At 42.9% G+C, this 19,991-nt stretch overlaps 1 protein-coding gene across 4 annotated transcripts in view; it reads left to right on the top strand.

The window, feature by feature from the left end:
- Window positions 1-2,335: 2,335 nt before the first annotated feature.
- Window positions 2,336-19,991, top strand: part of pgm3 (phosphoglucomutase 3) — a 206,427-nt gene continuing 188,771 nt past the window's right edge. For all 4 annotated transcript variants that reach the window (XM_085982099.1, XM_085982101.1, XM_085982100.1 and 1 more), the window contains exon 1: window positions 2,336-2,566. In XM_085982099.1, coding sequence (XP_085838225.1) covers window positions 2,363-2,566 — 204 coding nt within the window. In that variant the 5' untranslated portion in view covers window positions 2,336-2,362. The remainder of the gene's footprint in view (window positions 2,567-19,991) is intronic.

Below are 19,991 nucleotides of genomic sequence, written 5' to 3'. Positions count from 1 at the left end.
GAGGCTAATAATTATTGGGTTTGATGACAAAAGTATAGAATACAAAAGTTGAGATGTAATGATGAATTGATATAAAACTTTAGTAAGACCACAGTTGGAGTGCTGGGCACAGTTTTGGGCTCCACACTATAGGAAGGATGTTGAGGCAATAGAGAAGGTACAGAACAGATTTACTAGGATACTGCCTGGTATGTGGAAATACAAATATGAAGGAAGATTTGGTAAGATTGAGGCTGTTTTTGTTAGAACAGAGGACATTAACTGGTGGTTGGATAGAGGTGTTTAATATTATGAAGGAATGGGACAGACTACTTTCACGGATCTAAAATGGGACATAGATATTTAAGATTAACTGGAAGAGCTTTAGAATAGAGGGCAAGGGAAACTTTTTAGAGTTACTGATTAAAACAGAACATAAGAACATAAGAAATAGGAGCAGGAGTAGGCCAATCGGCCCCTCGAGCCTGCTCCGCCATTCAATAAGATCATGGCTGATCTGATCCTAACCGCCAATCTACTATCACAGAACCATCTCCTGAATCTAACAGAATTAGACACACGAAATAGGAGCAGGATCAGTCTACACGGCCCCTGGGCCCGCTCCGCTACCCACAGGGCCATGTCTGATCCGAACCTAGACTCATGTCCAAATTCCTGCCCGCTCCCCGTAACCCTTAATTCCCTTTACTTCTAGGAAACTGTCTATTTCTGTTTTAAATTTATTTAATGATGTAGCTTCTACAGCTTTTTGGGGCAGCATATTCCATGGACCTACCACCCTCTGAGTGAAGTAGTTCCTCCTCATCTCAGTTTTGAAAGAGCAGCCCCTTATTCTAAGACTATGCCCCCTAGTTCTAGTTTCACCCATCATCGGGAACATCCTCCCCGCATCCACCTGATCCAACCCCTTCACAATCTTATATGTTTCAATAAGATCGCCTCTCATTCTTCTGAACTCCAATGAGTAGAGTCCCAATCTACTCAACCTCTCCTCACATGTCCATCCCCTCATCCCCGGGATTAACTGAGTGAACCTTCTTTGTACTGACTCGAGAGCAAGTATGTCTTTTCTTAAGTATGGACACCAAAACTGTATGCAGTATTCCAGGTGCGGTCTCACCAATACCTTGTACAACTGAAGCAATACACCTATTTTTATATTCTATCCCCCTAGCAATGAGAGCCAACATTCCATTGGCCTTCTTAATCACTTGCTGTACCTGCATACTAACCTTTTGAGTTTCGTGCACCAGGACCCCCAGATCCCTTTGTACTTCAGTACTTTCCAGTTTCTTGCCATTAAGATAATAACTTGCTCTACGATTTTTCCTGCCAAAGTGCATAACCTCACACTTTCCAGTATTGTATTCCATCTGCCAAATCTCTGCCCACTTACTTAGCCTGTCTATGTCCCCTTGCAGGTTTTTTATGTCCTCCTCACTCACTACTTTCCCTCCCATCTTAGTATCATCTGCAAACTTTGATATGTTACACTTGGTCCCCTCCTCCAAATCGTTAATATAGATTGTAAAGAGTTGGGGACCCAGCACTGACCCCTGCGGAACACCACTAGTTACCGATTGCCAGTCTGAGAATGAACCATTTATCCCAACTCTCTGCCTTCTGTTAGATAGCCAATCCTCTATCCATGCCAGAATATTACCCCCAATCCCGTGATTTTTTATCTTAAGCAATAATCTTTTGTGTGGCACCTTGTCAAATGCCTTTTGGAAGTCTAAATACACTACGTCCACTGGTTCCCCTTTATCCACCCTATATGTTACTTCCTCAAAGAACTCCAGCAAATTTGTCAAACATGACTTCCCCTTCATAAAACCATGCTGACTTTGTCCTATTAAATTATGATTATCCAAATGTCCTGTTACTGTCTCCTTAATAATGGACTCCAAAATTTTACCTACCACAGATGTTAGGCTAACCGGTCTATAGTTTCCAGCCTTCTGTCTACTGCCCTTTTTAAATAAGGGTGTTACATTAGCAGAGACTGCGACTATTTAAAATAGGTTAGATAGGTTGTTTAAGGCAAGTGGAAAAGAGGGATATGGGAACAAAGCAGGCATCTGGGATTCCGACGACTCCTTATATGGAAAATAAACACCAACGTGGACTGGCTGGGCTCAATGGCCTTTTTTCTGTTGGATTTTCTGTGTAATTCTATGCAATGAAAGTTTTCAAGAGTATGAAGAGACTTGATCTAGTCATACAGTTCACCCAAAGGACACTAAAGTTGTGGAATAAGTTACCATAAGACCCTTGAAGTTAAATGGGTTCAAGAGACCGTCAGATTGATGCAGCCTCACAGTCTTTTCCTATTCCTAAAAATTCTTTCTCTAACACAGATATGGCTTGTTTTGAAGAAGTAAAGCTGGCTGGACAGCACCCTAAACCTGTAGGACTAGTTCTTCAATATGGAACAGCAGGATTCCGTGCAAAGGCCGAAAAGCTGGATCATGTGATGTATCGCATGGGCTTGCTGGCAGTGCTGAGGTCCAAGAAAACCAAATCTACTATCGGTGTAATGGTCACAGCCTCCCACAATCCAGAGGTAAGATTCAACAGTGAGCGTGTGGGTTCAAAGGGAAGCTAGTTTTCCATTGAGTTGTTGATTCTAATTTTACCCTTGTTGGGTATTCAGCAACAGGAGGTTATGAAGGGGGTTACAAACAGACTGAAATGAAGGACAAGAAAAGCCCAGGTTGTCCATTAAGCCTGACCTTTTAAAAAAATTAGTTCATGGGATGTGGGTGTCGCTGGCAAGGCCAGCATTTATTGCCCACCTGTAGGGGGGCATCCTTTACCTGGTTTACGGTAATTTACCTGGTCAGGCAGCCTTTGCCACTGCACTGTGACCAATTCCAATCAGCGGTTTCGAATCACTAAAACCCCCCTCCAGTTCTGACTGGAGGAACTTATAATTAATGATATATTAAAAACGGACAAATGGTCTGGATGCAAGAAAGTTAAATTTCATTAAAACTAAAGAAACTACACCACACGATCAAAGTAATCACGGTAAAATTGCTTAACAGGGGAAGGCAGATGGCAAAAATGAGGGATAAATGGCTACAATGTTAATCTTACAATCTTAGCAACATTTCCCTTAAATTACCACCCCTTTACTTCTCACTAGATTGTCTTGCTAGTGGGTCAGAAGCCTTGCTCACCTGCAGTCCAAAGAGTAAAAGAGACAAAAAGCCCCAGAGGACTTCCTGGGCTTAGTCTTTATACCGTGGGAGTCCCTGCTGTTTTCGCGCCGAAAAGGTCCGTGCGCAATTTCGCGCCAAAAAGTCCGAATACACAGGAGAAGGGCTTTTAACTTCCTCCATTTATACATGGAGACATCACGTAGTAGAGTCAATTTCAGTGAATGGATGTATGTAAACAACCCATTGTGCTTGCTGTCCGATGATTGGCTGATTCAAGCGGGCTACTCCCCAGTGTAAACAAGCAGCTTGTAGGTTACCGGACCCGCCCAATACCACAGGGTGACTGACAGCTCGGGCTCCATTCAAACTTACTACAGGGCAGCGCTGACCTTTTCATATGCTAACAGCCTGTCTGTCCTTTTCTGCTGCCTTTTAAAATTCTGTTTCCATGAGGTCTGTTCAGCCATTTTTATGCCCTGGGCAATTTAAACAGTCCAAAACTCAAGAGTACATCTTTTAATAAAATGTACAATCTTAAAGTGTGCGATTTTCACAAAGTTCTTTGATTCCAGTGTCCAAGTGCTGCCTAGCTTACGAGCTTTTAAACGCAGCCTTTCGCGGTTCTGGGTATGTTTTCAAAAAAATTGTCCAACCCAGAGACAATTTAAATCACACAAGTCTCCGTCCATGATGTGGATGAATATTTCCCGATCTTTGGGGCTGAGGGGATTTTGCGACCCCTACATTCCTCCCTTGGATACTTCCAACTTGCTTGTAGTATCCTCTTGAAGAAGCGAGCAAAATTTTCTGACACCCCACAAACAATCATCCCCTGTGTTTACCTATAGCTACCTATCACTGATTCCCCGACCAGTCTATTCCCCTCAAATCCGAGAAAAACCGTGGTACGGTAGGCATCTACAGATACATCAATTACAAAATGTTACAATAGGGGTCTCATACCCCTGCACCACTTGTTACATTATAACATATTACAAAATGTTGCAATTTTGGTTATACAATGTGATCAAAATGATCCCAAGCACGGAGAGGGTCCTATGCCTCTGCACCGCTTGGAACTGTAAAACAAAATACAAAAATCTTCATTAATAAACATTTGAAACAAAATGCTAAAATAAACCCCGACCATCATGTGCCAATGATGGGTTGCGAAATTCGAGTGGGTACTGCTCCTCCCACCCAGGCAGTAAATGTTCCTTCCACCCCCCCCCTTTAATGGTCTTAAACTTTTAAAACATACAGAATGGATTTTACAGAACAGTCTGATCCGCCAGCCCTGAGCCGTTCCCTTGTCCCTTTGTGATCTCCTGGACGAGTTTCGATCGCCTAGATGGGTCGGAGAGGAATTTCCCAGATTTTTTCTCCCAAATTGGCCATTGGGTTTTTTATCTGGTTTTTCGCCTCTCCCAGGAGATCACATGGGTTCGGGAGGGATGTAGAGTGATAGTAGATTTGAGGTTAGGATCAGATCAGCCATGGTCTTATTGAGTGGTGGAGCGGGCTCGAGGGGCCGATTGGCCTACTCCTGCTCCTATTTCTTATGTTCTTGTCCCTTTGTGGAGGCGGGGTACCCCTCATGTTTCACAGACCGAGACCGGGGAGTATGGGATCGCGACTCCCAGTCCCTCCCCCTTCCGTCTTCCCTCGACTGGCTGCAGAAAATGATGGGTGCCTGTGTGGCGGCTCTCACTGGCCCCACACTCAAACTTGGATCCCAGATCCGGCCACCCACTCATCCTTCCCAGCCACATTTACACTCTAACTTTGCCCGTGGGCCCTGGGTGAGTTCCTCCCTTCCCCGAACACACCCACGCGACTCTTGGGTCTCCCCCTCCCCTTTACAATCTTTCCCGGGCCATCACCACCCACTCCCGGGGAACGCGTCTCTATCTGACAAGGCGCCCGCGCTTCCCCACCATGACTCCTCAATAGCGAGGTCTCCTGCAAGTGAAATTCGGTCAGGATAGTGCTGGGTTGGGGCCGTGCCCCACCCAGCTGGGGCCATCTCTTCCACGTAGGATGAGTAGGCAGGTTCCTCCGGACCCTGTCCAGTTTCTCCCGAAGGTCGCTGCGGGGTCTCCTCCTGGATTTGTCCAGTGGCGAGGTGATCCCCAACATTCTGTATAACCATATCTTCATTCGCTGCCCAGCTCGGGCTGGGCGAACAGGGCTGCTCCTTTGTCCACTCTCCTGCAAAAGAACTTAAAAGGACATGCAGCCAGGTCTCTCACTGACCTGCTGCCTTAGGTGGAGACATGGTCGGGTCCCTCGACCTCGGACCAAAATACAAGCATTTGGCACACTTATAAACTTAAACTTTAAACTTAAACTCAAAACTACTAGTTACATTCTAAACTTAAAATTTAAACACCTTAAAAGCAAGCTATAAACATTGGTAACTTAACACAAAGCTATAATACAAATGCCGCCCGTCTCCGGACGGCCAGGCTAATCTCTGGTGTCACTGTCGCAGATTATACTGCTGTCCCTTAAAGGTGAAGGCAAACTTATATTGGTCCTCCCGTTTTAAAGGGATGGACCAGAAATCATTCGAAATGTCCAGCACCGTGAATGTGTTCGCAGATGCTGGAATACTGCTAATAAGATTAGCCACTGCTTCTACTGTGGGGGCACACGCGGGGATATTGCTGTTAAGCACCCGATAGTCCACCGTGGCTCTCCATGAATTGTCTGGTTTCCTAACCGGCCAAAGTGGAGAATTAACATGAGTGGCTATGGGCCTCAACACTCCCTGTTTAACTAAGGAGGTGATGGCTGCCTCCATGTTGGGTTCTGCTTCCTTGGGGAAATTGTACTGCTTCTGTGGTCGGGCCATGGGATCCCCGTCTATTTTAACCTCAAACCCTGTGATCCTCCCGCAGTTGTGTTTATGGGTAGCAAACGCTGTGAGGTTTGCCTGCACCACTGCCTGCAGTGCTTCCGGGACACCATTTACCATGAGCCCGAGGTCATAACCTTCTTTGGGCTTCACAGTACACAAGGTCCCCTTACCCTCCTTGCCCGGGATGACCACTACACCTTCCCTGTCTGTGCTAGCCCCCCAAAGGCAATGGTTGCAGAGATCCACGAGGATCCCATGGCTCACCATGAAGTCGGCCCCTAGGATCCCCTTTCCTTCCTCCTTATTCCACTTTGCCAGGATGCACGTCCACTTAGTTTGGAGCATGCATAGACGGACTGAGAGGGGTCTGGAGTATACCCCCGCCTGCTGCTGACCGGTGAATCCCGATAGTATGTATGGAACCCTGTTAGACAGAGGTGAGGTGGTGGGATTATCCATATGGATCACGGTGCATGATGCCCCCGTATCCAATAGATAAGTCCCTGTAACCTTCTCTACCTCCATCTGTACGAGCAGTCTCTTCCATTCATCGTACCGGAGATTACACAGACGGACAGGCTGCGCGGGCTCCAGTCATTGTGGGGAGGCAGAGGTGGGCGAGGGGGCTGCAGCACCACTGATGGCTGCTACCTTTCCCTGATTGGCCCTGAGGAAAGATTTTATCGACTCCATGATGGACTTGACTGTATCGGGAGGAGTTTCTGTCTCTGCCTTCTGAGTTGGGGCTGCGGGGGTCCTGGCTTTATCGTCTCTCCCAGGCTTTTCACAATCCCTGCGCCAGTGGCCATCCTCCCCGCACCTGTAACAAGTGACCTTGCTCTGGGAGGGACGGCTCCCCTCCTGGCGCCACTCTTTCTTGTATTGAGCCCCAGGTTTAACCTCGTGGACCGTACCCTTTTGCTGGGGGGTCCCACTATTCCTACCGTTCCTATATGCTACCGTGAGCTGCCGGATTACAGTCTCTTCGGGTGCTAGGGGGTCTCGGTGGTCAAACCAAGTATCAGCCATTGCTTTTATCTGGGGCAGGCAATTGGACACCAGGCAACGAAGCCATTGGGTCCGCTGCCGCTGGTTCAGGTGTGCCCTATCTTGTCCCCCTGTACACGCGCTGTTGTAGACTGGCCACAGCCTGTCTGCAAATGCCTGTGGGGTCTCCCCTTCCTTCTGCAGTGTTTTCCCTATGCGATCGAACGGACTGCCGTCGTTCGCACCCATGGCTTCCAGTATTTCCTCCTTTAGGTCCTCAAAACCCTTCTGCCCTCTCTTAGCCTCATCTGAAAGGGTCTGATAGAGCTTACTATCTACAGAGAAAAGCAACATTTTGGCTTTCTCTTCGTCATCACAGCCGTTAACACAGGCTGCCTGTTTTATCTCTTGGAAGTGCATTGAGGGGTCTCCCTTTTCGGAGAGCAGGGGAATATGTTTCACCAGGCCTCTGAGCTGTTGGGTATCATAGGGTACCAAATAGGTATGCTGAACAGCCCCATGGTATTTATCGTTCAAGGGTGGACCGTACCTCCGTTGTCGGAGGGGGTACACTGGTCCTGGTCCCCGCCTGCCTAGCGGGACCTGCTGGCATTCTCCTACCACCCCATTGTCCACCCCTTCTTGCTGCCAGAGCTCCTCAAAACTCGGAGCTGTGGGCTGCGGTCTTGGGATCTCTAATTCCCTAGCCAGCTCTGTTCTGGGTGCTGCATGTGGGGCGGTTTGATTTGGGCTGCTGGTACTGTCCGACGGACTTTGCTTCCGACTTATGAGACATACCATCCCTTTAGTCCTTAGTAACTCCATACCCAAACTCTCTATCTTTCTGTTACATGGGGTATGATCTGCTCCACCATACCTTTGGTCGCAGGCCAGCTTATAAGCTGCCTTTACCTCCCTAACCTTTTCCTCCTGCTCTGTTACTTCTGAGGTGAGGCGGGCATTCTCTTCCCGCAGTCTCATCTCGTTACTCTTTGCTTCTGTAATTTGGCACTTTAGGAACTCTATCTTGTGCCTCGCGTGGCTTTTGCCCTCGCTAGCTTCTTGGGTGAGGTGTGCGTTTTCCTCCTGTAGCTTCATCTCACTGTCCCTAGCCTCTGACATCCTGCACAAGGCGCTCTATCTCTGCCTGGCATTTCGTGACCTCTAGTGTGAGACGTGCATTTTCTTCCCACACCCTCATCCCACTATCTCTGGCCTCATTCACCTCTCTTATGAGGCGTTCTACCTCCGCCTGGCATTTTTCAAACTCTGACTCCTGATTCTTGGCCTCTGTAACCTCCTCCCGCACCCTCATCTCACCCTTCTTAACCCAGCCACCTATACTATAATAGGTCAGCTTACACGCTGCCACTAACTTCTGCAGGGCTACCCACAGACTGAAAGCAAGAAAAGCAAGAGCTGATGCTTTCTCCAGATCCAGACCACTTATCATATCAAAAACTGCCTCCAGTCCTGCCGCGGTCGCCAATTTGTAGGGGGGCATCCTTTACCTGGTTTACAGTAATTTACCTGGTCAGGCAGCCTTTGCCACTGCACTGTGACCAATTCCAAACAGCGGTTTCGAATCACTAAACACCCCCCCCCCCTCCAGTTCTGACTGGAGGAACTTATAATTAAATGATATATTAAAAACGGACAAATGGTCTGGATGCAAGAAAGTCAAATTTTATTAAAACTAAAGAAACTACACCACATGATCAAAGTAATCACGGTAAAATTGCTTAACAGGGGAAGGCAGACGGCAAAGATGAGGGATAAATGGCTACAATGTTAATCTTACAATCTTAGCAACATTTCCCTTAAATTACCACCCCTTTACTTCTCACTAGATTGTCTTGCTAGTAGGTGAGAAGCCTTGCTCACCTGCAGTCCAAAGAGTAAAAGAGACAAAAAGCCCCAGAGGACTTCCTGGGCTTAATCTTTATACCCTGGGAGTCCTTGCTGTTTTCGTGCCGAAAAGGTCCGTGTGCAATTTCGCTGGCCTTCATTACAAGAGGATTTGAGTACAGGAGTAAAGAAGTCTTACTCCAATTATATAGGGCCTTCGTGAGACCACATTTGGAGTACTGTGTACAATTTTGGTCTCCTTACCTAAGGAAGGATATACTTGCCATAGAGGGCGTGCAATGAAGGTTCACGAGATTGATTCCTGGGATGGCGGGACTGTCGTATGAGAAGAGATTGAATAAATGAGGCCTGTATTCTCTTGAATTCAGAAGAATGAGAGGGGATCTCATTGAAGCATACAAAATTATTACAGGGCTTGATAGGGTGGATGCTGGGAGAATATTTCCCTTGGCTGGGGTGTCTAAACCAGGGGCCACAGCCTCAGGATAAAGGGTAGGCCATTCAGGACTGAGATGAGAAGAAATTTCTTCACACAGAGGGTGGTGAATCTTTGGAATTCTCTACCCCAGAGGGCTGTGGAGGCTCAGTCATTGGGTATATTCAAAACAGAAGTCGATAGATTTCTGACTAGTAAGGGCATCAAGGGATATGGCGGTAGGGCCGTTGAATGGAGTTGAGGCAGAAGATCAGCCATGATCTCATTGAATGGCGGAGCAGGCTTGAATGGCCTACTCCTGCTCCTATTTCTTATGTTCTTACATACCAAGTTTTGTATCATCTGCGAACTTTGAAATTCTACTCCCTATACCCAAGTCCAGGTCATTTTATATATAACAAAAAAAAGCAATGGTCCTAATATGGACCCTTGGGAGACCCCACTGCATACTTCTCTCCAGTCAGAAAAATATCCGTTCACCAATGCTCTCTGCCTCCCATCCCTTAAACAATTACGTACCCAAGTTACCACCGTCCCTTTAATCCCATGTGCTTCTATTTTCCGAATAAGTCTGCTATGTGATACTTTATCAAATGCCTTTTGAAAGTCCATATATATAACAGCTACCGCACTACCTTCATCAACCCTTTCTGTTACTTCATCAAAGAACTCAATCAGGTTAGTCAGACACGATTTGCCTTTTACAATTTCGTGCTGGCTGTGCTTTATTAACCCATGCTTTTCCAAGTGAGAATTAATTTTGTCCTTGCTCTCTAGTAGTTTTCCCACCACTGACGTTAGGCTGACTGAAGTGTAGTTGCCAGGTTTATTTCTCTCCCCTTTTTTGAACTTGGGTCTAACATTTGCAATCCTCCAGTCCTCTGGCACCATTCCCATATCCAAGGAGGATTGAAAGATTGTATTCTGAGCTTCTGCTATCTCCATGCTTGCTTCTCTCTGCAACCTAGGCTGCAGCTCATCTGGACCGGGTGACTTGTTAACTTTGAGTGATACCAACCTATTTAGCATCTCCTTTCTATCTATTTTTATCAAGTCCAATATCTTTACGCCCCCCCTTTACTGTGACATTAACTTCATCTTCTTGTGAAGACAGATGCAAAGTACTCATTCAGTACCTCAGTCATGCCGTCTGCCTTCACAAGATGATTTACTTCTTTGTCCCGAATCGGCCCTCCCCTTCCTTTAACTGTCCTTTTACTTTTTATATGTTTATAAAAGATTTTTGGGTTCCCTTTTATGTTACCTGCTAATCTTTTCTCATACTCTCACTTTGCCCTTTTGATATCCTTTTTCAGTTTCCCCTGCACTCTGTGTTCTGCCTGGTTTTCCACTGAATTCTGTACCTGACATTTGTCATAAACCTCTATTTTCAGTTTTATTTTAACCTATTTGCTTTGTCATCCAGGGAGCTCTAGCTTTAGATGCTCCATCTTTCCTCCTTACAGGAATATGCTTGGTTTGTATCAGAACTATTCCTGCCTTGAAGGCCTGCCATTGCTCATTTGCTGTTTTCTTTGCCAATCTTTGTTTCCAGTCCACCTGTGCTAGACCCCTTCTCAAGCCACTGAAATTGGCTCCCTTCCAGTTGGGTATTTTCACCATTGATTTTTCTCTGTCCCTTTCCATAACTACTTTAAACCTAATTATATTATGATCGCTATTACCCTGATGTTCTTCCACTGTAACACGCTCCACTTTCCCTACTTCATTCCCAGCACTAGATACAGCACTGCTTCCTTCCTCTTTGGGCTAGAAACATACTGCTTAAAAAAATTAGCCCATATACATTTTAGGAATTTTTCATTATCTTTGCCCTTTATACTGTTTCTACCCCATTCTATATTAGGGTAATTGAAGCACCGTACTATTGCTGCTCTATTATTTTTACATTTATCTGAAATTTGCCTGCAGATTTGCTTTGCTACTTCCTTCTGGGGGACTAAAGTAAATACCCAGTAATGTAACCGCTCCTTAACTCTAAACAAATAGCTTCAATCTTTGAACCCTCTGGTATATTGTCCCTCTGTAAAGCTGTAATATTATCCTTGATCAGCACCGCCACACACCCTCTTCTTTTTTCCTTCCCTATCCCTCCTGAATACATTGTAGCCAGGAATGTTTAGTTTCCATTTCTGCCCATGCTTAAGCCAGGTCTTCATAATGGTCACTATTTCATAACCCCATGTAGCAACTTGACCCTGCAGCTCACCAACCTTATTTGTAACACACCTCGCATTAACACACGTGCATTCCAACACTATGCTAGTCAGCTACGCTTTCTTCCTCCATCTAATGCCTGTTCTTTCTGCCCTATACTTTATTCTACTACTTTTCTATGCACCTTGTATCTCCTCTCTGCTGCTACATCCTGGTTTCGCACCTTTCCCCGGCCACCCGCCACCCCCCACCCCCACCCCCGGCCAAATTAGCTTCAACCCTCTCCAACAACACTAGGTAACCTGGCGAGGACATTGGTCCCAGCCTGTTCCAGTGCAACCCATCCAGCTTGTACAGCTCCCTCCTGCCCCAGAATTGGTCCCAATGCTCCAGGAATCTGAAGCCTTCCCTCCTGCACCACTTCTCCAGCTAGGCATTCACTGGCATTGTCTTCCTGTTTCTGTACTCACTCGCATGTGGCACAGGGAGTTATCCAGAGAGTACCACATTCAGGGTCCTGTTCTTTAATCTTTTTCCTAGCTCCTGAAACTCTGCTTGTCGGGGCCTCAACCCTTTTCCTACCTGTGTCATTGGTTCCAACATGGACCACGACTTCTGGCTGTTCCCCTTCCCATTGCAGAACGTCCTGCACCTGTTAAGTGATGTTCTTTACTCTGGCACCAGAGAGGTAAAATTATTTGCGACTCGCGTCTGCAGAAATGCCTGTCTATTCCCTGACGATCGAATCCCCTATAACAACTGCATTTCTACACTTTCTGGTGCCCCCCTGTAGAGCCAAGTCTCTCGTGGTGTTGTGGATTTGCTTCTGACTGCACTTCCCCGAGGTGTCATCATCCTCGCTGATAGGCAGCACTGAATACCGGTTTGTGAGCGCCACACTCCCAGGGGATTCCTGCACTGCCTGCCTGTTCCTCCTAGTCTGCCTGGTGGTCACCCACTCCTCCTCCTGAACTCTCTGTAGCTGCGGGGTGACCACCTCCTGAAACGTGCTATCCAGGAAACTCTCGGCTTCCTGTATGCACTATAGTGATGAAAGATGGCTCTCAAGCTCTGAAAGTCTCCACTCGAGCAGTTGGCGTCACTACAGTGCATAGGGGAAGCTGAGAGTTTCATGGATAGCACGTTTCAGGAGGTGGTCATATGTGGTTTTCCAAGATACACATTGTTCTGGAGTTCCCACGGGATGTGCATGTGACAGGCCTCAGCTGCCCTGCCATGTCAGCTAACAGTTATTTCAAACTGTTTGTTTAGCTATAAGGCTATTTAACTGTTTGGCTAACATTAAACCTGTAACAATGAAAGTCCTTGTTATATGAACTGCTAATCGTACCCTCACAGCGGATGCCGTGTGCCCTTCTCCAATTTTCCAAAGGTCGGATAGATTTAACATTTTAGCGAGAAGGGGCCAAATGTTAATCAAGAAAACTGGTTTATTTTACAGTTATTAAAGTGAATGAGCAAAGCATCATAATAAATCTGACCATACTCCAACTTGTGAAAAATGACAAACATGCCACACTGTCCCCGTTAAATATCACTTCTCTGGTCAGCCATTCCTCTGATCCCAATCGGCTCTATTTTAATGACTATTTGCATCTTTCCAGTCTTACCTCCCTCGACAGATTTTCCAGAAACTGAATTGCAAGGAGCCCATCTGGATAAACCATTCTAATATACTATTGTAGGAATAGGCGTATTCCTAACAAATAACGGAGCTTGACTCGGAAGAACAACAAACAGGATTTTAATGTTGAATCAGATGAAATACAGCAAACAACGTAGAACGATGCAGGAGAGTCATGGAACAGGTCTTTCCCCAGTGGGGACGCCAAGAGGACTGACTCGGCAGTCCCGTGGATTGCGTGATGACGTCATCGCGTTTTCCCGCGTTTGGGCCGTCACGTGAATGGCGCGATGACGTCATCGCGTTCTCCCGGCACCGCAGCCGGCCGTTGCGGCCGAAGTCGCGGGAGCGGGAGGCCGAGCTGAGCCGGCGATTGCCGCAGGAGCGGGAGGCCGAGCTAGGCTGGCGATTGTCACGTGATACGTGATGTCATCGCGTTAGCCCGCGTTTGGGTGAGTCATGTGATGCGCGACGTGACATCATTGCGTTAGGTCGCGTTCTTAAAGGGGCAACGCCCCGTACAGGTAAACTATATATATATATACATCGTTAAGTTAAAGGGAATTATGTATAATAAGTAAGGGACACTCGGTGGTACCGCTACATGTGCCCCCCCAGAATTCGCTTTAACGGACGTCAAAAGGTGAGGTGGTCTGATGAGCCTGTCCGAACGACTCCTGCAGTCTCGAGATGGAGACTGCTGGGTGGCTGGCGGTCTGGTGGACGATCGTGCTTGGTCTGCCGTAACGACAATGGGTGTCCGATGGTCTCGGCGGTCGTGCTGTCTCGACTTGGCGGGCGAGGTCTAAAGTTGCTGGTCATGAGTGGATCCTTGCGTGCGTCGTGGCGGATAAAACGTATCCAGCCTTGCGAAGGACCGTGGCGTCATGGCGAATAAAACGTATTCAGCCAGGCGAAGGACCGTGGAGACGTGTGACCTCTGCAGCCCGTGGTTCGAATCGGGCGCAGGGGCGAAACAGCTGGCTGCGTCATAGTGACTGGCAGGTTGGGCAGACGCAGACCATGGCTCTGTCATTGTTGGGAAAAGGTCCCCAGTCTGACGAAATCTGCAGGAACGCCGAACGGATGATCCAGGAGGAAATAAACGTGGGTCCTGGCAGGTCGGTGAACTCGCTGAGAGGCGGGCGAACTCTTCGGCAGTCGGGAATGCACGGAACGGTGCGTGCCGTAGTGCTACGACGGTAACACAGAAGAGAGTGAACCGTTGCTGTGTTGATCAGTGATCTGTGATGACAGCAAGTTTCGCGTGGCCGATCGCGGCCGCGGGATGCCTGTTGGACCCGTCCTCAATTGTCGCAGCGTCAGCAGATGTTTGCGTTTGTTGAGGGGAACACTGTAGAGAGGGCGGCAACGCTTCTAGTTGTTGTTGATTTAGGGGGGAAACTGCTGGGAGGGCGGCAACGCTTCTAGTTATTGTTGATTGAGGGGGAAAACTGCCGGGAGGGCGGCAACACTTTGCTTTCGCGCCGCAAAGCGTGGTAGAAAACACAACCAGCAGGCTGATGGGCTGGTGCGTCGTCGGCGGGGAATGAGTTCGTGTTTCACAAGGAATGGGTCCTCATGGTTTGTGAGGGATGGGTCCTCGTGGTTCGCGAGAGATGGGTCCTCGTGGTTTGCGAGGGATGGGTCCTCGTGGGTCGTGAGGAGTGCGTCCTTTTGGTTCGTGAGGAGCGAGTCCTCGTGGTTCGCGAGGAGCGAGTTCTCGTGGCATCTCCGCGGGGGCGCGCTCCGATCTTGTGGGCCCGAAAACCTGTGGAACCCGCACTTGGAGGGATTCATACTTGCTGTTGCATTGGGAGATGTCGTGGAGGCGGACGATCCCTAAGGCGGCAGAGCTGTTGAATACGGAGACCTCGTTGGTCTGCGCCGCATCGATGTTCTTGGCGAACGGGGCTTCTACCTGAATAAAGCACGAGGGCGGTTGCTGCTCCCTGAATTGCGGTAGCGTCAGCGAAATGGCTGTCGCTTCCATGGCGTGCTTCTTTTGTGAAAATCGTTCACAAAAATCGGGGTCCAGCTGCGTTTCGTTTGTGAAAAACGGTATCACTTCCAGGCTGCGCTTCCTTTGCGAATACGTTCGCAAAGACGGGATCGCCAGTGTAGGAATTGGTGTTCGTCGGTTGTTTGTCGGGTGTTGTTCGTCGGGCTCTTCTTCTGTGAAACCTTCACAGAGACGGGTTTCAGGCTGTGCGCTTCGTCCGTGAAAAACGTTCACTGAGATGGGGTCACCAATATAGGTTGCGATGAATTCCCGTCCTCACGTCGTTGGGTCACCAATGTAGGAATAGGCGTATTCCTAACAAATAACGGAGCTTGACTCGGAAGAACAACAAACAGGATTTTAATGTTGAATTAGATGAAATACAGCAAACAACGTAGAACGATGCAGGAGAGTCGTGGAACAGGTCTTTCCCCAGTGGGGACGCCACGAGGACTGACTCGGCAGTCCCGTGGATTGCGTGATGATGTCATCGCGTTTTCCCACGCATGGGCCGTCACGTGAATGGCGCAATGACGTCATCGCGTTCTCCTGGCACTGCAGCCGGCCGTTGCAGCCGAAGTCGCGGGAGCGAGAGGCCGAGCTGAGCCGGCGATTGCCGCAGGAGCTGGAGGCCGAGCTGGGCCGGCTCGCGTTTAGGTGAGTCACGTGATGCGCGACATGACGTCATTGCGTTAGGTCGCGTTCTTAAAGGGGCAACGCCCCGTACAGGTAAATATATATATACATCGTATAATAAGTAAGGGACACTCGGTAGTACCGCTACAATATCTGAATAAACCATTCCAATATAATATCTGAATAAACCATTCTAATATAATATCTGAATAAACCATTCTAATATATCTGGATAAACCATTCTAATATAATATCCGAATAAACCATTCTAATATAATATCTGAATAAACCATTCTAATATATCTGGATAAACCATTCTAATATAATATCCGAATAAACCATTCTAATATAATACCTGAATAAACCATTCTAATATATCTGGATAAACCATTCTAATATAATATCTGAATAAACCATTCTAATATATCTGGATAAACCATTCTAATATAATATCTCAATAAACCATTCCAATATAATACCTGAATAAACCATTCTAATATAATATCTGAATAAACCATTCTAATATATCTGGATAAACCATTCTAATATAATATCCGAATAAACCATTCTAATATAATACCTGAATAAACCATTCTAATATAATATCTGAATAAACCATTCTAATATATCTGGATAAACCATTCTAATATAATATCTGAATAAACCATTCCAATATAATATCTGAATAAACCATTCTAATATAATATCTGAATAAACCATTCCAATATAATACCTGAATAAACCATTCTAATATAATATCTGAATAAACCATTCTAATATATCTGGATAAACCATTCTAATATAATATCCGAATAAACCATTCTAATATAATACCTGAATAAACCATTCTAATATAATATCTGAATAAACCATTCTAATATAATATCTGGATAAACCATTCTAATATAATATCCGAATAAACCATTCTAATATAATATCTGGATAAACCATTCTAATATAATATCTGAATAAACCATTCTAATATAATACCTGAATAAACCATTCTAATATAATATCTGAATAAACCATTCTAATATATCTGGATAAACCATTCTAATATAATATCTGAATAAACCATTCCAATATAATATCTGAATAAACCATTCCAATATAATATCTGAATAAACCATTCTAATATAATCTCTGAATAAACCATTCTAATATAATATCTGGATAAACCATTCTAATATAATATCTGAATAAACCATTCCAATATAATATCTGAATAAACCATTCTAATATAATATCTGAATAAACCATTCTAATATAATATCTGAATAAACCATTCTAATATATCTGAATAAACCATTCTAATATAATATCTGAATAAACCATTCTAATATATCTGGATAAACCATTCTAATATAATATCTGAATAAACCATTCTAATATATCTGGATAAACCATTCTAATATAATATCTGAATAAACCATTCTAATATAATCTCTGGATAAACCATTCTAATATAATCTCTGGATAAACCATTCTAATATAATATCTGGATAAACCATTCTAATATAATATCTGGATAAACCATTCTAATATAATATCTGGATAAACCATTCTAATATAATATCTGGATAAACCATTCCAATATAATATCTGGAAAAACCATTCTAATATAATATCTGGATAAACCATTCTAATATAATATCTGGATAAACCATTCTAATATAATATCTGGATAAACCATTCCAATATAATATCTGGATAAACCATTCTAATATAATATCTGAATAAACCATTCTAATATAATATCTGGATAAACCATTCTAATATAATACCTGGATAAACCATTCTAATATAATCTCTGGATAAACCATTCTAATATAATCTCTGGATAAACCATTCTAATATAATATCTGGATAAACCACTCTAATATAATATCTGAATAAACCATTCTAATATAATATCTGAATAAACCATTCTAATACAATATCTGGATAAACCATTCTAATATAATATCTGAATAAACCATTCTAATATAATATCTGGATAAACCATTCCAATATAATATCTGGATAAACCATTCCAATATAATATCTGGATAAACCATTCGAATATAATATCTGAATAAACCATTCTAATATAATATCTGAATAAACCATTCTAATACAATATCTGGATAAACCATTCTAATATAATATCTGAATAAACCATTCTAATATAATATCTGGATAAACCATTCTAATACAATATCTGGATAAACCATTCTAATATAATATCTGGATAAACCATTCTAATATAATATCTGGATAAACCATTCTAATATAATATCTGAATAAACCACTCTAAAAAAATATCTGAATAAACCATTCTAATATAATATCTGGATAAACCATTCTAATATAATATCCGAATAAACCATTCTAATATAATATCTGGATAAACCATTCTAATATAATATCTGAATAAACCATTCTAATATAATACCTGAATAAACCATTCTAATATAATATCTGAATAAACCATTCTAATATATCTGGATAAACCATTCTAATATAATATCTGAATAAACCATTCCAATATAATATCTGAATAAACCATTCCAATATAATATCTGAATAAACCATTCTAATATAATCTCTGAATAAACCATTCCAATATAATATCTGAATAAACCATTCTAATATAATATCTGAATAAACCATTCTAATATAATATCTGAATAAACCATTCTAATATATCTGAATAAACCATTCTAATATAATATCTGAATAAACCATTCTAATATATCTGGATAAACCATTCTAATATAATATCTGAATAAACCATTCTAATATATCTGGATAAACCATTCTAATATAATATCTGGATAAACCATTCCAATATAATATCTGGATAAACCATTCTAATATAATATCTGGATAAACCATTCTAATATAATATCTGGATAAACCATTCCAATATAATATCTGGATAAACCATTCTAATATAATATCTGAATAAACCATTCTAATATAATATCTGGATAAACCATTCTAATATAATATCTGGATAAACCATTCTAATATAATCTCTGGATAAACCATTCTAATATAATCTCTGGATAAACCATTCTAATATAATATCTGGATAAACCACTCTAATATAATATCTGAATAAACCATTCTAATACAATATCTGAATAAACCATTCTAATATAATCTCTGGATAAACCATTCTAATATAATCTCTGGATAAACCATTCTAATATAATATCTGGATAAACCATTCTAATACAATATCTGGATAAACCATTCTAATATAATATCTGGATAAACCATTCTAATACAATATCTGGATAAACCATTCTAATACAATATCTGGATAAACCATTCTAATATAATATCTGGATAAACCATTCTAATATAATATCTGGATAAACCATTCTAATACAATATCTGGATAAACCATTCTAATATAATATCTGGATAAACCATTCTAATATAATATCTGAAAAACCATTCTAATATAATATCTGAATAAACCATTCTAATATAATATCTGGATAAACCATTCTAATATAATATCTGAATAAACCATTCTAATATAATATCTGAATAAACCATTCTAATACAATATCTGGATAAACCATTCTAATATAATATCTGAATAAACCATTCTAATATAATATCTGGATAAACCATTCCAATATAATATCTGGATAAACCATTCCAATCTAATATCTGGATAAACCATTCGAATATAATATCTGAATAAACCATTCTAATATAATATCTGAATAAACCATTCTAATACAATATCTGGATAAACCATTCTAATATAATATCTGAATAAACCATTCTAATATAATATCTGGATAAACCATTCTAATACAATATCTGGATAAACCATTCTAATATAATATCTGGATAAACCATTCTAATATAATATCTGGATAAACCATTCTAATACAATATCTGGATAAACCATTCTAATATAATATCTGGATAAACCATTCTAATACAATATCTGGATAAACCATTCTAATATAATATCTGGATAAACCATTCTAATATAATATCTGGATAAACCATTCTAATACAATATCTGGATAAACCATTCTAATATAAGATCTGGATAAACCATTCCAATATAATATCTGGATAAACCATTCTAATATAATATCTGAATAAACCATTCTAATATAATATCTGAATAAACCATTCTAATACAATATCTGGATAAACCATTCTAATATAATATCTGAATAAACCATTCCAAT

Source organism: Somniosus microcephalus, chromosome 3 (assembly GCF_052327205.1).
Source record: "Somniosus microcephalus isolate GS21.2 chromosome 3, FLI_Smic_1.0, whole genome shotgun sequence".
In the NCBI taxonomy this organism is placed as follows: domain Eukaryota; kingdom Metazoa; phylum Chordata; class Chondrichthyes; order Squaliformes; family Somniosidae; genus Somniosus; species Somniosus microcephalus.
This window is presented reverse-complemented; position numbering and strand designations above follow the sequence as displayed.